The sequence below is a fragment of the Onychostruthus taczanowskii genome, unplaced genomic scaffold (genome assembly GCF_017590055.1).
Source record: "Onychostruthus taczanowskii isolate IOZ18803 unplaced genomic scaffold, ASM1759005v1 scaffold14, whole genome shotgun sequence".
NCBI classification, from domain to species: Eukaryota; Metazoa; Chordata; class Aves; order Passeriformes; family Passeridae; genus Onychostruthus; species Onychostruthus taczanowskii.
This window is the reverse complement of record NW_024498573.1, coordinates 9,380,631-9,399,231: the sequence shown is the minus strand read 5'-3', so window position 1 is coordinate 9,399,231 and position 18,601 is coordinate 9,380,631. Positions and strand designations below refer to the sequence as shown.

General features: G+C 54.0%; 1 protein-coding gene across 2 annotated transcripts; it reads right to left on the bottom strand.

Annotated features, from left to right (window-relative positions):
• Positions 1-2,460: 2,460 nt before the first annotated feature.
• PITX1 (paired like homeodomain 1) lies at positions 2,461-17,693 on the bottom strand. 2 transcript variants are annotated; one of them, XM_041397763.1, is made up of 4 exons: positions 17,657-17,693; positions 8,806-8,987; positions 5,821-6,026; positions 2,461-3,045 (listed from the first exon to the last, which is right to left on the bottom strand). In XM_041397763.1, exons 2-4 carry the CDS (start codon positions 8,966-8,968, stop codon positions 2,506-2,508), a joined length of 909 nt encoding a protein of 302 aa, XP_041253697.1. In that variant the 5' UTR covers positions 8,969-8,987; positions 17,657-17,693; the 3' UTR covers positions 2,461-2,505. The 2 variants fall into 2 exon arrangements, with proteins under 2 accessions (XP_041253697.1, XP_041253698.1); XM_041397764.1 differs by lacking the exon at positions 17,657-17,693 and adding an exon at positions 9,115-9,227.
• Positions 17,694-18,601: the final 908 nt, after the last annotated feature.

Below are 18,601 nucleotides of genomic sequence, written 5' to 3'. Positions count from 1 at the left end.
CACTCCCGTGGCTGTGGGGAGGGATGGAGCAGCCGGGGAGACTCGGAACAAAGACCCTGCGCAGCCCCCCAGCCCGGGACGGGCGCGGGAGCCCCCGGGGCACAGGGAACTGCGGTCCTCGGGGAGCGGAGCCATCCGCGGCAGCGCAAACACCGCGTTTGGGCCGGGAAAGGGCCCCGGCCATGGCTATTCCTGCCGCCGGCTCCGGATATTTCATCGATTCGTTGTGTCTGTTATGGCATTTGGGGCAAAACATTAATAGTAATCGCAATGGTTAATAAATAGTAAATAAATAGCAATTAAATCAGAGGGGTTTGTGCTTGCAAAAACTTAAAGGAGAGGGAGAATTAATCGAACAAGCTTTAAAATTCAGAATGTCGGGGAATTTGGAGAAACAAGAGAAAAACGCACCTTAGCCAAACGGGACGAGCGGCTGCGGGAGAAGGAGCAGTGCCAGGACTGCGACCACCGGGGGGGCTGCGGGGTGCGGGGTTAACTCTGCGGGGAGGAAAAACCCGACCACGCTGGGATTTGGAGGGACGCAGCAATGCAGCGGCAAGGAGGGCTGGATCCCCAGCTCCGGCACACAGCGGTAACAGCCTGCCATAAAATCGGACCTGGGCAAGGTTTCCTCTGCCAGGGCTGCCCCGGGGCTCCTTCCCTGTCGGGACGCTGCGGGGGACGCGGGGACAGGGCACAACTACCGGGGGAAGCGCGGGGGGACCTCCCCAAAATGTCACCACGGGGAGAGGGACAGAAAGTTGCTTTTCTTCTTGTATAGTCGCTCTCTTAAACACAGCCAGAAAAGAACATTAAAGGCATTTCTAGATTTCGTTTCGGTTTAGTATTTTTTTAAGTTTTCTTTTTTATTCCCATGCTCTTAATTTTGAAAAAAAAATCACAAAACATAACTTATAAAACAATATATATACTGCATCCTTATCCACAACAGCATAATTGAAACATCCAGCGTAACGTTTACCACAGGTGTGAAATACACTGGGAAAGAAGTACCGTGTGCATTTTATGTCTCTTTGTCATCTACAGGTAATAAGTATCGACAAAAATAAGCAACAAATATGCCTGCAATTAAACTTCATATGCCTTTTTATGCGTATTAATAAAAATCATATTTATAATTTCCATGTTTTGTTTGTTGTTTTTATTTTTTTCCAACAAGCACTTGTAAAAGTATCTATATTTACATAATAACACCTTAAGATAATAACACCTTAAGAAATTTTTTTGGTTCCTTGTTTTTCCTTCACATTTAGAAAAGCAAGGAACACTTTCAGCTTTGCTAAGAACCTTTCCGGACGCCGAGGCTCTCTGTTTCTCTGGCAGAGATGCAGTATCTGAAATCACTTCATAACAAACCATTTTTCGTCTTGTTTTCGAGACTTTATAAACGGGGGTTGGTTTTCCGTTTTACCTTTCAAAGAGAAAAAAACACCCCCTGCATTTAAATAAAGATGAATGATAATTTCATTATCAGGATAAGACTTTGGATGGGGAAAAAGATGAACAGTTTTCGCATTGCTGAAGGGTTTCTCTGCTCTCTCACAACGGGGGATACTGCAGTCTTTTGGAAAGGATGAAGAGGTAGGAACCTTGAGCTGCTTAGTATCAGGAATGACTGGATTAGAGCTTCCAACTAAAGAAAAAACATCAAGAATCATGCATTTTAAAAACAGTTTATTCAACGGCCAAGGACAATGATCCGGCACAATGCAACGGTAGATATAAATATAACCTTATATAAGTGGTTGACCCTCGTCATTATTATTTTAATAGTTTCATACCTAATATTTCAACCATTTTCCCCCCTGCAGATTCTATTCTGCGATTTGGGTTTTTTTCCTCCTCCCCTCTTCCCCCAACCTTTTTTTTTTTTTTTTTTTCCGAGTGTGATTCTGTTTCTCAGTGGTAAACATTAACCAAACTCTTCCCGTGCGACAAGCGGCCAAGAACCGTCCCACCATCTCTCACCCACCGAGGCGTCCCCTCCTGCCGCCCTCCCCGCGGGGCAGCGGCCGCCTTACCGACTCCTGTGCAAGTTCAAGTAAACACATACAACCCGCATAATCCAGAGAAAAAAATTGCAACTCATCCATGTACCAGATTTCGGTGTGTCTCTTGCAAAAGTTTTCTGGTCCGTTTACGGTTTTAGGTGGAGTTATATATATTTTTTTAAATTTTTTTAAAAATATTTTTAAAGCGCTGTTTTGTTGGTTGCATCATTGTTTTGCCTTTTTTTTTTTTTTTTTTTTTTTTTTTTTTTCCTAGACAGTCGAAGTCCGAGGAGTTTTTGGGGCTTTTTTGGGGGGGCGGGGGGTTGTGTGTGTGTGTGCTTTATTTTATTTTTTTCCCTCTCTCACTTGCTTGGGTTTTGCTTTTAATCATCATCGGGTTTAATTTTTTTTTTTTCTTTTCCGTTAAACGTCGCTTTGCTTCTGCTTTGCTTTGTCGGCGGTGCTTTGTCGGAGGTGGTTTGTGTCAAGTCCGTCAACTGTTGTACTGACAGGCGTTTAAACTAGAGCCGGGGCTTTGCAAACTGCTGTAGCCGAAACTGGAGTGCTGCTTTGATTTCAGTCTGAGGCTGGCTAAGCTGGAGTTGCAAGTGTCCCGGTAGACGCTGTAGGGCGAGCCCGGTGGCCCGTAGGGACAGGCCGGCGAGGACATGGCCGAGTTGAGCGAGGAGCCGCTGATGTTGTTGATGTTGTTGAGGCCGGAGTTGGCCATGCCCGGCACGGCCGAGTGGCCCATACTGGAGGGCATGTTCATGGAGGGGATGCTGCTGGGCGCCGAGAACATGGACTGCGAGGAGAGGGGGCTCATGGAGTTGAAGAAGGTGAAGCTCTTGGTGGAGAGCGGCGCCGGGGTGAGGCTTTTGGTGGCCCAGTTGTTGTAGGGGTAGCCGGCGTACATGTCATCGTAGGGCTGCATCAGCCCGCTGAACTGGGGCACGTAGCCGTTCTTGCACAGGTCCATCTGCTGGTTCCGCTCCCGCTTTCTCCACTTGGCTCGGCGGTTCTTGAACCAAACCTGCGTGGGGAGGGGGGAGCGACACGTCTGGGTGAGTGCGGGGCCGCAGCAGCCCCGCGCCCCACCGCCGGTGCGCAGAGGCGCGCAGGGGAGCGCAGGTATCCGCGGCCCAGCGCCCGCTCCCCCCGGCCCGGCCAGCTCCTCCGGGACCCCAGAGCGGGCTCCGCGACCCGCACCGCCCGTCCCCGCCGCCCCCCGCCCCGCAGGCTGCCTGCGCGCACGGCGGGCTCTGCGCGCATCCCTCTCTGCTCAGCGGGATGTGCCGGCCGGGATGCGCGCAGCCGCCCCTGTGCCTGCGCTGGTGTCCGCGCCCCCCGCGCCCCCGGCCCCGCCGCCCCTTTCCCGGAGCCAGACGGGGGGCGCAGACACGGCCCGCTCTGATTAGGGCCGGCTCGCCCCGGCTCTGCCGCGTTTCCGAAGGCTAATGCTGTGTAATAAAAGCCCCCTGTTACAGATCATAAAAAAAGGGATTAGATTAGTATGTTTAGGTTAAAAAAAAAAAAAATTCAATCCCCGCATTGCCCTCGGATAGATGCAGCCTCTGCCTTTATATCTAATGAGAATTTACAGCCCTAACTAGGAAACAGAGAAGAGGGGCTGGTCCCGATGTTTGATGCGAAAACCGGTTGCAGTCTCTGATTATTTTTATAAGTAATGATATATAAAAATCATATCTATCTATCTATCTATCTATCTATCTATCTATCTATACATATAGCCTTCGGAAAGCATTTGAATCCCCCCTGACTGAAGCCGGGCAGCTCCAAAAATCTTTAAAATTGGTTAAAAATCTGCATCCTGCTGCCGCTGCCTGCGCCCAGGCTGCGAGCCTGCCTTGCAGCATCCTCCCCACCGCAGCCCGGATTTCTCCCACCGAGCCGGGGCCCTGGAGCTCCCTGCGGACACCGGGGCCCCGGCCCCGCGCAGGCTGCGCTCCCTCCGGAGCCGGGGTGGGGGCGGGGGGCGGCTCCTGGGGCCTCCCCTCCCGGCGCAGAAATGGCACAGCTATTATTAAATACCGGGCTCAAGGATGGAAACTCCGTGGGGGAACGGATGGCGGAGTCTATTTTAAAAAATAACAATAATAAAAAGAATCCTGTATAAATAGGAAACGAAAGCCAACATGTTCAAAACCTGTAATATACTCCTCGGAAGGTGCTTCCAGACAGGAATTTCCTGAAAATGAGGGTAATAGTTTTAATTATGGCTCCTAGACATTTTAAAGGAAGGCCCTCATAGCAAATTAAGGTTAGATTTGCAATCTGCCATCTCAAAACATCAAACCCAAACATCTCCACACAGAAGGAGAACGAAATTATGTTAATTGCAACTCATATTTTAGTTATATTTGTTCCCTGAAATATTCAACCAGTATTAATGCTCAGGCTTTGTTTTGTTTTAAACTCAATTAAGACAATGCTTTCAGACGCAATTGTTTCAGATGGGTGTTTACTTTTCAAATGTTTAAAGCAGAATCTCTGTAATCCGATTTGGTCACTCAAGGTTTAATTGCCAAGTTAAAAACAAAAAACGAAAAGAAAAAAAGAAAAAGCAGCTTTTCCGTGCGGTGGGGCTTTGCTGCGCAGTTCCCGTTTCCTTCTGTGCTTAGCCCACGGTCCCGCGGTGTGCGACCACTGCTGAAACCGCGCGGGGAAATGTCACGGGTGGAAAAAAGCACTTGGGAGGTGGGCAAACCGAGACACGGAGACAGACCCACAGAGACCGAGCCGCTTCGGCCCGGTCGTTCTTTGCCAGGAACTTTCGCTCATAAATCTCTCTAAGGAACTGCCGAAGCACACAAACACACTTATGCATATACGTGTGTGTGTGTGTGTGTATATATATATATATATGTATACATACACATACACATACACATACACACACATATATGTTTCTCGCCGTGTGCACCAACATTGCCCAACCCCTCGAGGTCTGGCTAAGACGGGAGCGCATATATATATATATATATATATATATATAATACAATATAATATATATATATGTACTGTATGTGTATACAGACACCACATATATATGTGTGTGTATATATATATATGTATATGTATATATATCTATATAGATCTATATCTATATGTCTATATATCTATATATCTATATAGATATATATCTATATGTCTATATATCTATATATATGGTGTCTATATGTCTATATATCTATATATCTATATATATGGTGGCATAGGCTCCGAGGCGTGTAAAAATCGATCGCCTTCGCGGTACAAGTTTGTGTCTTTCGGCCTCCGCAAGCATCCCGCGGCCGCGGGGGACGCGCGGCCGGGAGGGGCCGGCACCGAGCCGCACCGTGCGGGCTGGAGCTCGCCATCCCGCTGCCGCCATGGCGAGGGGCAGTGGTTTGCTGGGAGACGGCCGTGGCGATTTCTGGGAATAACCAGAGCAATGGGAAATTGCTCGGATGGGATTTTGCTCCATCCTTGCGACGATTTCCGTGCAGGCCGGAGGGTTCTTCCCCCCACAGTCAGACCCTTCCCCACCCCGGCCTTTCGCTGCTCCCTGCACCGCTGGCCCCCACTTTTCGAACCGGTCCCCAGGGCAAGGCCGACGGTCACTCCCCGCTCCGGGAGGCATCTCTCCGTGGCCGAGAGCTGAATTTCTCCTCTCCGACCTGGATCCCAATTTTGGTCATTAAAACCCAGCCCAGAGCTGTCCCAGAAGGGCAGCTCCCCCGAGCCCCCCAGGCTCCGGCGGCCCCAGAGCAGAGCTGGCTCCCGGCGGGGCAGCAGCCCCTCTTACCCGGACTCGGGGCTCGGTGAGGTTGGTCCAGACGGCGATCTCCTCCCGCATGCTCATGTCGGGGTAGCGGTTTCTCTGGAAGGTGGCCTCCAGCTCCTGCAGCTGCTGGCTGGTGAAGTGCGTCCGCTGCCGCCGCTGCTTCTTCTTCTTCGCCGGGTCATCGGCGGCTCCGTCTTCGTTTTTCTGCTCGCCGCTACGCTCTTTTTCTGCGAGGGGTCGGGTTGGGGATGGTCGGTTTATTTGGTTTGGTTTTGTTTTGTGTTTTTTTTGCTTTAGTTTTTTTTTCCCCAGTGCAGGCGCACAAAGGCAGACACCCCCGCCCCGCGCCCAGCGCTGCCCACCCCACCGGAGGCACGCGTGGGGGGCACCCACTCGTGTCCCGCTGGGCCCTGCACCCAGCGAGCGCCCGCAGCCCATCCCGGCCTTTCCCGGCGCTGCTGGGGAAGGAGCAGGAGCCCTGCCGGGCCCCGGCACCGGGGATGCAGCAGGAGGGACCCCCAGAGCGGCTCAGAGCGGGCCCGACCGGTGACTGCATTCGTGGGGAGCGGGGTCCCCGTATCACCGCCCGCTCCGCCTTTCTACGGCACCTTCTCGCTCCCTCCAAACCAAAGCGTGATCTTTGCTCCATTGTCTTTGTTGTGCTCGGCCGCGACAGGAAACTTTGGAAGGGCAAGGGTGGAAAACCCAGGAGCAATTAATTGCAAAAGGCCCCTGTCCGCTCCCCCACTTCATTCTCTTTTCATAATTATTTTATTCTTCATCTTTTAGGATTTCGGTATTTATTTTAACACAGGGCTGAGCGAAGCCCTCCGCAAAAATAATATCGGAAGAAGGAAAGAAAAAAGAAACCACCCAGGAGAGTTTTCTCGGCCGGGATTTGCGCGGGCTGGGAGCAGGAATTCAACACCGGCCCTGCGAATCCCCTCTCCTATTTCGTAACGGGCTCTCTGGCTCTCCCAGCCCGGTTTCGGCCCTCTTTGTCCCGGCTGAAGCGCTCGGAGAGGGTCTGAAGGCCCTGAACCAAAGTGCAGCCCGGCTGGGCCCGGCGGCCCGGGGAAGGTGCGGCCGGGCCGGGCCGGGCCGGGCAGGGGGCCGCGGCCAAGCCCCGGCCTCGGTCCTGCTGCGGCAGAAGGGAAAAATCGCAGCGAGTTTTCTCCTTTAGAGCTTTTTCTCTCCTCCTTTAAAGAGTTGGTTTGTTTTTTTTTTTTTTTTTTTTTTTAAGCCCCTTTTGGAGGGTTTTTTCCCACCGCGTCGGGCCCGCGGGCATTTCTACAGCCCCGACCTCTGCGAGGTAAGCGAGAGTCTAAAAATAATCGCGTGCTGAATCCAGAGCCCGGGAGGACTCGTCCTTGCAAAGTCATCCTTGGATCGCACCTTGCTGGGAACCCTGCACAGGGAAAGGGGTGAGGGTGCGAGCGAACCTCAGCTGCTCAGTGGAACCCCAAAGGGGCCGATGGCTCTGCGGGGTTTGCAGAGAGTCCCAGGCCGCTCAGCACAGACCCATCGCCCCAGGCCCCTGGTCCCAGACCGGCCGAGCCGCATGGCCCAGCGGCGGCGGCGAAACAGAAACAAAAGTCACCCCCGCCAAAACAAATCCTCCCGCTTTCGGCAGCGAACGGCTCGGATAAACCGGGCCCAGAGGGAGCGGGGGCGATCGGGAAGCGGCAGGGGTCCCGATGGGCTCCGGCCCCTCACCCAGCACTGACTTTAACTCTCCCGGTCCTCCCTAAAAATCCGGCCTTAGCGCAGGGCTGTGATACTATTCCAAATCATAAGGCAAGGCATCTTTAATCAGTTTTTGTAACTAATTTTTTCCCCATTGAAAAAAAAAATATAAAATCTAAAGGTATTTTGCAGGTTCTCGGAGAAGAAAAGCAGGCAGGTCCTGAGCCCTCCGGCAGCACCGAGGGGTCACACACAGGGGTAGGGCAAAATGGAGCAAATCTCCCTCTCTAATCTCCAATAATCCCCTCTAATCTCAGAGTCCCTTCCAGACGCCGGTCTCTAACTTTGTTTGCGAATCAGGCCGGGAGGCACAACCCAAACCCTCTTTATCACGGAGTGCCACTTCGGGACCGACTCTTACAACAGCCACTTTCTAGGTTAAAATTCCCAAGAGCAACAATAGCTATTAGAAAACCAAAATTATTTAAAACACAAACTCCCTCTGAAACAGTCTTGCTGGAGAAGGAATATCACACTCCTTCTTTAAGCTTTTGTTCCTCTCTTCTACCTTTCCCTTGTCATTCTAAAAATGTTGTTGTTTTAATTAAATGCAATCTGAAGAGCACAGCGTTCCCTGTAGCCCTCGCACACGGCGGTCAGGGCATGGGGATCCTTCCCTTTTCCTGGGGGGAAAACGCTCAGCTCCCAAGCAAAACCTCTCCGCGGCCGCGCACATCCCCTCCGCGGCGGCCCGCGCTGCCTGCCTTGGCCCCACGCTGCCTCTCCCGCTCTGCCTGCCCTTTCTTTCTTTTTTAATTTTTTTTTCGCTGACAGAGAGATCTTTTTCCATCTCTGCACCACCCGAGCTGGAAAATAAACCCGGGCAAAAGCTGACATTATTTCAGAAACATCCGGCAAAACCGCACTCCCCGAAGAGCCCCCCCTTCCTCCCGACCCCATCAATTAATAACGACAGTTTTTTTATTTAAAAATAAATAAAATAAATAAAAGAGAGCAGCTCCTGGGATGGGACCACGGAGCCATGCGTCCCCCGGGCGGGCTGTCAGCGCCGGGCACGGTGGGGGAGGCAGCTCCAGGAGGGCCCCTGCCCCCCGCTCCGATTCCCGGGGCTCGGCTGGGATGGAGCCGCCGCGATCACCGGCAGCTTTCTCACCCCTGTCCCTCCATCGCCTCCGGTTGCGCGGGGGCGCAGGCTGAGCACCCCCGGCCGCCCCGAGGAGGGAAGGCGCGGTGGGGAGGGGGAGGTAGCCCGGGGGGAGCGGGCCGGGGCCGCGGGGGCGCGGGGAGGGGGAGGGTTACCTGGCACCTCCGTGTCGGAGGATTCACTGGCTGAGTTGTCGATCGGGTCTCTGGGTTCCGAGGATCTTTGCAAATGGAAGCTGGAAGCCATGTCATGGGAGGGTTGGGGTCTCAAGCTCTCAGGCAGTCTCTCCAAATTCATTCCACCTTTAAAGGAATCCATGGCAGGGGCGCCGGGCTGCCTGGGGGAGTTTGCAGGTGTTTATTCCACACAGAAAGGAACAAGGAGCTTTTTTTTTTTTTTGCTTTTTTTTTTTAAGAAGAAAAAAAAATCAACAAAAACCAAAAGCAAATCCACTTATTACTAACAGTATTATTTTAAGGGTGTCGGAAGCAGTCTGGGCAATGCCTGGAAGGCGGTTGTCTCTGCTGGGGAGAGGCACGGCGCTCCGGCCGCATAGGCAGGGAAGTGGTAAAGATCCCTTATAGAGAAAAGCGAGTTGCGAGTTGGACAGTTTAAAGCTAAAGAGATTAAAGTGACCTGCCCTAGAACAAATGCCTGTAGTTAAACGGGGCTCCTCCCCCTGAAGGTTAAAACCTCCCCGTCTCGCTCATGCATCACTCCATCTAGCGCTGGCCCAGCCCGGCCGCGCGGGACCTAACTCCGCACTCCCTAACTCCGCACTCCCTAACTCCGCACTCCCCGCCATCCGCGCCCCTTGCGCGTCCGCGGCCAGACCCGCGGGCCCGCCGCCCCCGCCCGGCCCCCGCCGCCTGGCAGCGGCTCCTTCGGGAGCGCCTTCCCTCCTCCTTCTCTTCACCCGCCTCCTCCCCCAAACTCGGTGATGTATTTAAAATATTTCACAAACGAATGGAAAGGTGAACAATCCTCTGGGGACCCCCGCCCGCTCCCAGCACCCCGTCAGTTCGCCCCCTCCGTAATCCCCCAGCAGCGGGCAGCGCGCAGGTTGCGCCCCCACGCAGCACGGCAGCCCCACGGGTATCCCCACACCCCTCCAGGCTGGGCCCCACGACCCACGGAACCTCCGCACCCAGCCGTGGATGCGCACCCGCGCACTCCTCAGCGTATCTGCGCGGGGCTGAGTGACCCCACCACACGTTTCAGTGCCACGGGAAAGATGTTCCTGGAGGGTTGCTTGGGCTGTGGGCTCTGTCTAAACTGGTTTTAACCTTTTTAAACATTATTTTCCAGGCTGCGGGGGTTATAAGAGCGCAGCCCGGGAGCAGCGGCAGTGCCATCTCTCCCATCACATCATCTTTAAGCACATGATTAATAACAAATAATTTTCCTGCTGCAGCCGAACTCGCGGTGACCCTCGGGAGGGGTCTCTGAGACTGTGCCAGTCCGGGAGCCTGGGCAGCCAGCGGGGAGGGGGGTGGGAGACCCCCACACCTCCTCGGCAGACCCCTCTCCTGCATCGGTCCCGGTGCACCCTGTCCCGAGGCAGGGCGTGTGGAGCACGGCCCGTTCCCAGTGCGGCCCACGCAGGCCGGGATACGGCCTCGGCCCTCCTGGATAACACCTCGGTGTCTTGGCGACAAACCCACGGGGAAGGAAGGTGGGAACCGCTGGTACCGGGGTGAGGGGAAAGGGGAGAAGGGAGACGGGAGGAGGACCCTGGCTCTGGCTGCCTAGGGAGAGGACCCTCTCTCCTCTCTACTTTCTCGGCTCATTTTAACTGATCTATCCTGACACTCTATTTTGCTTTCAAATCAAGTAAAGATGTGGGAGAGAACTTTTGAACTGTTTTATGGAAAAGTGGAGGGAAGCAGTGTTCCAGCCGTGCAGGCTTTTTCTGACCTTGCCAAGGTGATGGAGTCGGGCCCGCCCCGCACCCCCGGCAGACCCCGCAAGGCCTGGGGACCCCAGGCTTGGGGAGCCCAAAGCTTCCAATTCCTTCACCTTTGCTCTTTAGCACCGTTCAGGGGATGCATATGTGGGTGCTGTCACGATCAGCTCTCCCGAGCTCTCTTTCTTTTTGTTGATTTTTTTTAGTGTCATCTTAATGTCCTTCTGCCTGTTCGCCTCTCCTGGCTGAACTTCGCTCATGAGTCTGGAGAACTGACTGGGAATTTCGAGCACCCGAGGTGAACCAGACAACCTCGGGGCAGTTTAAGATGGACGTGGTTTAAAATGCAAATATTTACCAGGGTCTCTGAGCCTCAAGGGGCTCAGCTGATAGAGGACGCACGGGAAGGATGGAGACGTCCTCCAGTGTGAGAAGCAAGAGGTGGGAGCGGCCTTTCTTCCAAGGAGGAGGGAGGTGAATACACTGCAAACGTGCACCGTGTCTGAGACCCTTCACCGTCCCCTTTTTTCCCTTTATTTTCTGGATGGGCCTGCGGGGGCTCCCCCACCCTCGGCGGAAGGGGGACGGAGCCCAGCGGGCCGTGCTGGAGGGAGGCGTTGACCTTAAGGGTCTTTTTCAACCTTGATGGTTCCATGACTCTGCCAACAGCCTGGCTCCGCTCCGGCTATTTTAAACCCACTGCTCACAGCAGCCTCCGACCCTGAGGCAGCATTTTTTCGTTCCTTTTAATTTTCCCCTTTTTAATTTTTTTTTAAAATAATGCTCCGAAATACGGTTTTTATTCTGTTCTATAAAATCTAGTTTTAAAATAGTCGTTCTAGGTTCAATTCCCCCCGGCTGGGGGCAAAGACAGGCTCTGCCCGGGCACCAGAGTGATTCTGCCGAGGCGGCGACCCGGGTCCGATTGTCTTCCCAGGCGATCGCAGCCCTCAGCTCCTCAGTTCCTGGGGTGCCACCGGGGCAGACATATCCCAATACCGCCCTTGAACAGAGAGTAACGGGTTGGCCCTGGGGAGCCGGAGCAGATCCTGGTTCTGCCCTGACCGTCTCCATGAGTGTCCGCGCCCGGGCCGTGGCGTGGGCGGGCTTTTACTGCACACCTGAGCACGGGTCGGCAGTGGGAGAATATATCTATATCATAGGTCTATCTAATCTAATTTTATATCCATCTAATCCATACCATGTATCTGTCTTTTCTGTGTGTCTCATACACCTTTCGTGGATTTAAGGGCATCCTCTCACTCCGTGATCTGTGCAGCGGGCGCAGTCCGACAGCACAGAACCAAATCCTCCCGGTTATTCCCATTGCTGCTCCCGACACTTATGTCACGACAGCAGAGCGCGCCTCCAGGGCGGTCACCCCCAGATTTGCGCTTTCTCCTCTTCCCTCCCATCCGAGCGCGCTCTGCTCAGGGATGGCGAGGACATCTCGGCCGGCAGCTCCTTCCACTGGGCGCTACGTCACGGCTCCATTCGCGTGACGTCATTCGTTGCCTCCCTGACTTCACGTCACCCCTTTCAGCCAGGTCACCACCCAAGGCAAACCTTGATGTCCCACTTGGAGCCGGCTGCTCTTCCTGGGCCTTGGCAGCGGCCCAGCGGCCCCACTGCCTGGGCAGGACGGGAGCACCGGGCTCGGGTGCCCCTTTCTCCCACCTCCTCGGGAGGATAAGAAGCTCGGGGAGGAGCTGCAGCAGCTTGGCCGCAGAGACCCCGCCGGGACGTCCCTGGGGAGCCGCGACCTGCGTGGGCGTGGGAAGGGCCGGGAGAGGCGGAGGGAGGGCAGGGCCGGGGAGAGCAGGACCCGCGGAGCTCCGGCGGGGACCCGGGGCGGCGGGACAGCTTCGCGTGGGAACGCTCCGCGTGGGGCAGCCGGAGAGCACCGCCGCTCCGCGCCCGCGCAGCCACCGCGCTCCCGGCACCCCGGCGTCAGGGATCTGTAAAATGATGGAAACCCGCACATAAAACCGCACCACTTCCTCCTGCTATAAATAACCCCAGAACTAAGGATGGCGCTTAGAAACAAATCAGCCCTGGCCACGCCAGTGACAGCCCCATGTAGAAGAAATGCGTCCGAGAGCGGGACTCTCACTGTCCTCGAGAGGACAAGCGCCGTGTCACCCCCAGGTGTCTGGAGGGGATCCCTATTCTCGGAGAGGCGCTCCCATCCCCGGCTGGTTGCGGTGGTTGCAGCCAATGCCAAACCACCTGGGCCATATATCAGGTGGTGAAGTTCAGTCTCTGCCAGCTTTTCATTTTCAGATTTATTACCGTTGTATAGACTCAGATTCAGTCTATAAATTATTGGGAATTGTTACAAAAATGAAGACACGTCCTCCCAAGCACATCTCTACAAGAGAAGAGAGGAAAGCCTTTTGAGAAACAGAACTGCAGTGAGGCAAGAGAGGAGAGAGAAGCCCCCCAAGGCAAACCCAACCAGATTCAGTTCAACTAAACCTAGCCAAACGCAGTCCAAACAACTCCAATTCAAACAAACTCAGTCCAACCAAACCCAATCCAGCTCAACCAAATTCAAGTTCACCCAGCCAAACCAAACCAAACCAAACCAAACCAAACCAAACCAAACCAAACCAAACCAAACCAAACCAAACCAAACCAAACCAAACCAAACCTCAACGAATGCAACCAGACCAAGCCAAGCCAAACCCAAACAATGCAATCCCAGCCAAACCAAGCCCAAACCAAGACCGCCAACCTCCCTCGGTGCTCCCTTTGCTGAAGCCAGGAGACCGGACCTGCTGCAGGAAAACAACTTTTAATAATGGAACCATCCAAAAAGTGCCACGCGGGCACGCTTTGCTGATGCATGGCTGTGGCCCACGGGCTGACCACGCGTGTCGGAAGCAGCAGGGTCCAGCCATGCGCGCTCGCTCGAGTGTGTGCGGGACTGCGCGGTGTCCCGCGGAGCACGGAGCGCACTGCGGGGGCGGGGGCTGTTGTTGCACTGTACCGTGGGGGTCGTGTCCGTCGGGGAAGTGTTCTAGGGGTGCCCTGCCTCAAAACAGCATCACCCCAAACGAAAAGCATGACCCCTACGCACAAGGTGGAGATCCGCGTTTATGGCCCCGCGCAGGGCAAAGCTCTGCTCTCCCCAGGCGGCCGTGGCCCCGGCCTGAAGGGAAAAGGAAGCAAAACGCCAAATCGGCGAAAGGAGCCCCAGAATCCCCCGAGCTCTGCCGGAGCTAGAGCCGGGTCCCCCACGGGCAGGGTGGAGTGGGAAGCAGAGAGAGGGAAGAAACCCAGCCCGAAGTGCGTGTTAAATCGCTCAGGAGGGGAAGGTGGAAAATTACGCTGGCTCTCGGCCGGCCTGTCCTCCTCTGAGCAGCCAGGACAGCAATTTTCCTAAGAAGTAGAGCAAAACGAAAACAGTCCCTTTTGGACGCGGAGCCGTCGTCCCTCCATATGTCGGCCAAGCCTCCGCCTTCCGCGGGAGCGCAGGGCCCCTCCGCGCCGCGGATGCTCTGCGGGAGGGTTTCCAGCGCCGCTCTCGGCCCCCCCGGCCTCGCACTGCCTCCCTGCCCCATCCCGCTCCCCTCGGTCCTGCCCCACCACCTCGGCTCTCCCCGCCGCTGAAACACGATGGGGGAAACACCCAAGGAGATGTCCGGTCCTGGACACTCCCGGGGCACCTGGGACAGCCGGGGCTGCCTGCCCGCCCCGCCAGCCGCATCCCGCTCCGGGGCTCCCCCGGGCGCGGCGGCCAGCGGCAGCGCTTGAAAAAACTCGGGATGAAAAAGTTGAAGGCTTAATGTTTTCTGACAGATACAAATGATACCCCAAGGCTTTCTTGAAATGCAACGACTGACGGCTGGAGAAACGGTTTTTTTATTCGGGTTTCTGCAGCTGGAAGCAGCCAGGGGTGGAGTGGGATGGTGCTGGTTCACTTCGGCCGTCATTCTACCAGCACCCCGAAAATAAAACCATTCCGTAGTTGTCCGACGTGGGACAACTTCTTTCAACCCCAAACCCCTGGCGGCACGGTCTCACCCTTGCCAGGAGATGCCTTCCAGCCCTGCTCGCGTCCGTCAGACCACAGGCACTGAACTCTGCTCCAAGAAAATATGAATTTGCTGCTAGCAGCGGTTTGGATTTGTCTTTGATAAACCTGATGTGAGTGGGAGAGTGTCAGTGCACTGCAACGACAGCGTCGGAGGCTGGACAGTTCAGGAATACGTTGTTTTTTGTTTTTTTTTTTGTTTTTTTTTTTTTTTCCCTAGGTGGGGGAAAAAGAGGGAAAATCACAATATAGCCACACAATTCCCTCTCTGGGCAGAGCGAACATGCTTTTCTGGAATACGTTGTTTTTTGTTTTTTTTTTTTTTTTTTTTTTTTTTCCCTAGGTAGGGGAAAAAGAGGGAAAAATCACAATATAGCCACACAATTCCCTCTCTGGGCAGAGCGAACATGCTTTTCTGATTAATTGACGGAGGAAGGGGCACCGGAGTTTGCTAGGAAGCCTGCTCATATTACTCTGTGCATCTTTAGATCCCGAAATGTGGCTCTTTTGTGGGCTCAAAAAGATGCCTCTGAAACAGGATAATCAGAGGCCCGAGCACTCCGTTGGCATTTGTTGAAGACTCTTCTTCAGGAGAAAAAAGAGGCTACATTTAGAATGAACGACATTAGGTTTCCTTGTGGGTTTCCCCCACCTTGTTTTGGGCGAGCAACCTCTTAATTGCTCCAGCATTTGAATGGGGGAAACATATTTCCATTCAAGAGGACATTTCCTGAAGGACTGAAATATTCTAATAATGCACTGGACTCTCCAACGTGCTTAGAACAGCAGCGAATCTCTGCAAGACCTACACATTTCCTGCCTTAAAATGCAAAATCAGAGAAATAATTAACCTTTGAGCACGTTCAGCTTATCTTCTGTATTATTTTGTTTATTTTCCCTCATTTTACACTTTTTTCCTTTTAAATTCTTCTCTTATTTCCTTTCCTTCTCCTCCTCGCCCCTCCCCATATTTTTTTTTTCCTCTCTCCTAATTTTTTCTTCTGATTTCTTTTCTTATTTCCCCCCAAAGCTCTGACGTCGCCCCGCTGCTCAGCACACCGCGCTGCTCCCGGCGCAGCTCCGCTCGTCTCCAGGAGCAAACACCGCCGAGATAAAGGCACGGGACACTTTTCTTTCCAGTTTCATTGTGGGAACGGCCGTATCTTAACGGGCACATCTCGGCAGAGATAGGAACACACCGCCTTCCAGAGGGCTGTGCTAATCAGCGCGCCGGGTTAGATATAAAAGTTCAGGGCAAATAAAACGAATTAGTTTTATTAGCACGTTTAGGAGGCGGTCTAACGAAGGAATTCCGCTTTACTAGAGAATGTTTTCTCCTCCCCTTTTGTTATTTAGAAGCAATATATATCCGAGCTGTTCATCACGGAAAGGAAATAATGAATTGCTTCATTGGCGTTCATTTTCTGGGAGAAACGTGCTCCCTTCTTTAAGCCCGATAAGAAGGAGATATTTATATTAAAAAAAATTATATTTGGAAAGACAGATTTTCATAATAACACATGCATGAACAATGAAACGCACAGTAAAGGAGAGGTGGCACAGCCACCAGGTTATTTTTCGGCACTGGGTTTCGGTAGGAAAAATCTGCCTCGGTCTCAGGCGCCTCTAACTCGTCTAAAACTTTCCCAGGGAAATGTGGCCACGGCTCCAGCGCGGGATTTCCAAGGACTTTGTTCTTATTTCAGGCAAATGACGGATTTTTGGGGAAGTTCTGCCAGTGAAGTAGACCTCAGGAAATATTCGGAAGTCAGTTTTTATATAGGCGGCTGGAGCTGGCGCAGGGAATAACCTGGAGAACACGGACTTTGGTTTGTTAAGTGGAAAATATATATATTTAAATTGTTATTTAAAAAAGCAAACAACATCTAGGTTCTCAATTCAAGCACTACGTATCATTTTATGGTCAATTCGTGACTCGGACTTTGTGTTTGTCTGCAGTGTGACTGGCAAAATTTAGGGAAAGGGGACGAAATAATAGAAAATAATAGAAACAATAGAAAACTCGCTTAGTGACAAAGTTTTTAACGTGAGACTAAAACCGAAATCCCCGAAAGATAACATGGTGGGCATTCCTCACGTCCATTTAAGCAGGGCTAACACGCGGAGAAAAATAATTTCTCCCCCCGTTACAGGACTTTGCTTTGCCAGAGGAGCTGCGTAGAACCCGCGATACATGTACTTCCCAAAGATGGTGCCTATTTTTAAATTAAAATGAAAACAAAACAAAAAAAAACAAAAAAAAACAAAAAAAAAAAAAAAAAAAAAAAAAAAAAAAAAAAAAAAAGGAAAGCACGGGGGCTGTACAGTATTATTTTCCTGAAAAGTAAAATTCATCGACGGCCCAGGGTCTCTCCGCCCGCCCTCCCTGCGCATCCCCGGCAGCAGCTGTCTCTTCACCGCGGCAGCGCAGCCCCGCTGAGGCACCGCGCAGCCCCGGGCCGCACCACCCACACCCCGGCTCGTTCCGGGGAGCCCCAGCCCCGCCGGGGCCGCCCGAGGCTCCGGGCATCGCTGCAGCACCCGGCGCTGCCGCCACCGGCCTCCCCGCCGAGCGCACCGGGACGAGCCGCGGAGCGTCCCGAGCAGCAGCGCTGGGGCTGGAAACGTTACGGTGCGTTTGGAAAAAAATTAAATATATATATATACACATACATAAAAAAAAATAAAATGAGGTAACCCCTCTGGAATTGCCTTTCCCAGCGCATTTGTCAGAGCTGACGAAGCGCAGAGGCCCCGAAAGAATTTATACACGGTATAAAGATGTCAAGGACTGCGCGGAGAGCGGAGCGGGGAGCGCGGGGCGGGAGGCGAGGCCGCGGGCAGGGGCGCTCCCCGCGCCGGCCGCACGCCCCGGCTCGGCTTTGTCTCGCAGCCCGGAACGCTCCGCACCCGCGGCCGCGCCCGCGGCCCCGCAGAGCCCCGAGGAGGCGAGCGGGGCTGGGGCAGGACGGCTCCGGGGCCGGACGCGGCACTCGCGGCGCGGGGCGGGCCGGGGAGCGGATGCACGCGTGGGGCGGGCCGGGCGCGGCGGGGAACTCACCGGGCGGTGCGCGGGGTGCCGGGCCCGGCGGGCGCTGTGCGCGCCCCGGCCGCCGCTCCAGGGTTTTCTTGGGAGATTTCCCCGTCTCCTCCTGACGTCAGCCCCGTCCCAGGGTGCCGCAGACGGGGGAGGGCCGGGGCCAGCGCCGCCCGCACCGGGAGACCGGCGGCTCCGGCCGCCCCGCACCTCCGTCCCGCCGCCGAAGGCATCCCCGAGCCCGGCCCCTCGCTCCGGCGGCTCCCGCCCGGCCGAGCCTCTCTCGGGGGGCGGCTTCGTGCTCCTGGCTACATGGCCCCTGCCCTCTTCATTTCCTCCCGGATGGGGCTTTTGTCCGAGGGGACAGGTACAAGGAATGGTCTCTTTTTTTACTTCTTTTCGCACCCCCTGAAATACTGCCTTGTTTCAGGACCTCAGTGTGGAACTGGGAGCACGGTGCTGAGCCCCCGGGGGAGGGCTGCGGGCAGCAGCCAGGGCTGCCCGGGCTGGAGGATGCAGGGCTCTGGGAGATGCTTGCCTGAGTCATATCGGCACACTGAGCTCTCTGCTCATTCCCAGGCCCTTGGTCTGCTTTAATTTTCCAGGGGTGCTTCTGGAGTTCCAGACACTGCACTTCTCATACCTACCCCCTGGAAGTTTCCCTCCGGAGAGAAAAACACAAAAGTCATGCAGTGACCAAGCAAACACGACAGCAGGGGTGTGCCTAGGGCTTTCCTAAGTACAGCAGGTCGCACACTCGTACACACACAGGCTATAACTGTAGCTGAAAACTAAGGACAATGAATATGGAATGGATCAGAAAGATAAATAGCATAAAATCAGGAACAGTCCAGTCCCACACTTGCCATTTGTTATAGAGAGAAGAAGTAAATGGGATTCACATGTTGAGCATTAGCTGGTTGTTAGTCTGTAAGATAATATTAACTTCAGCGCTTACTGGTTTACTCC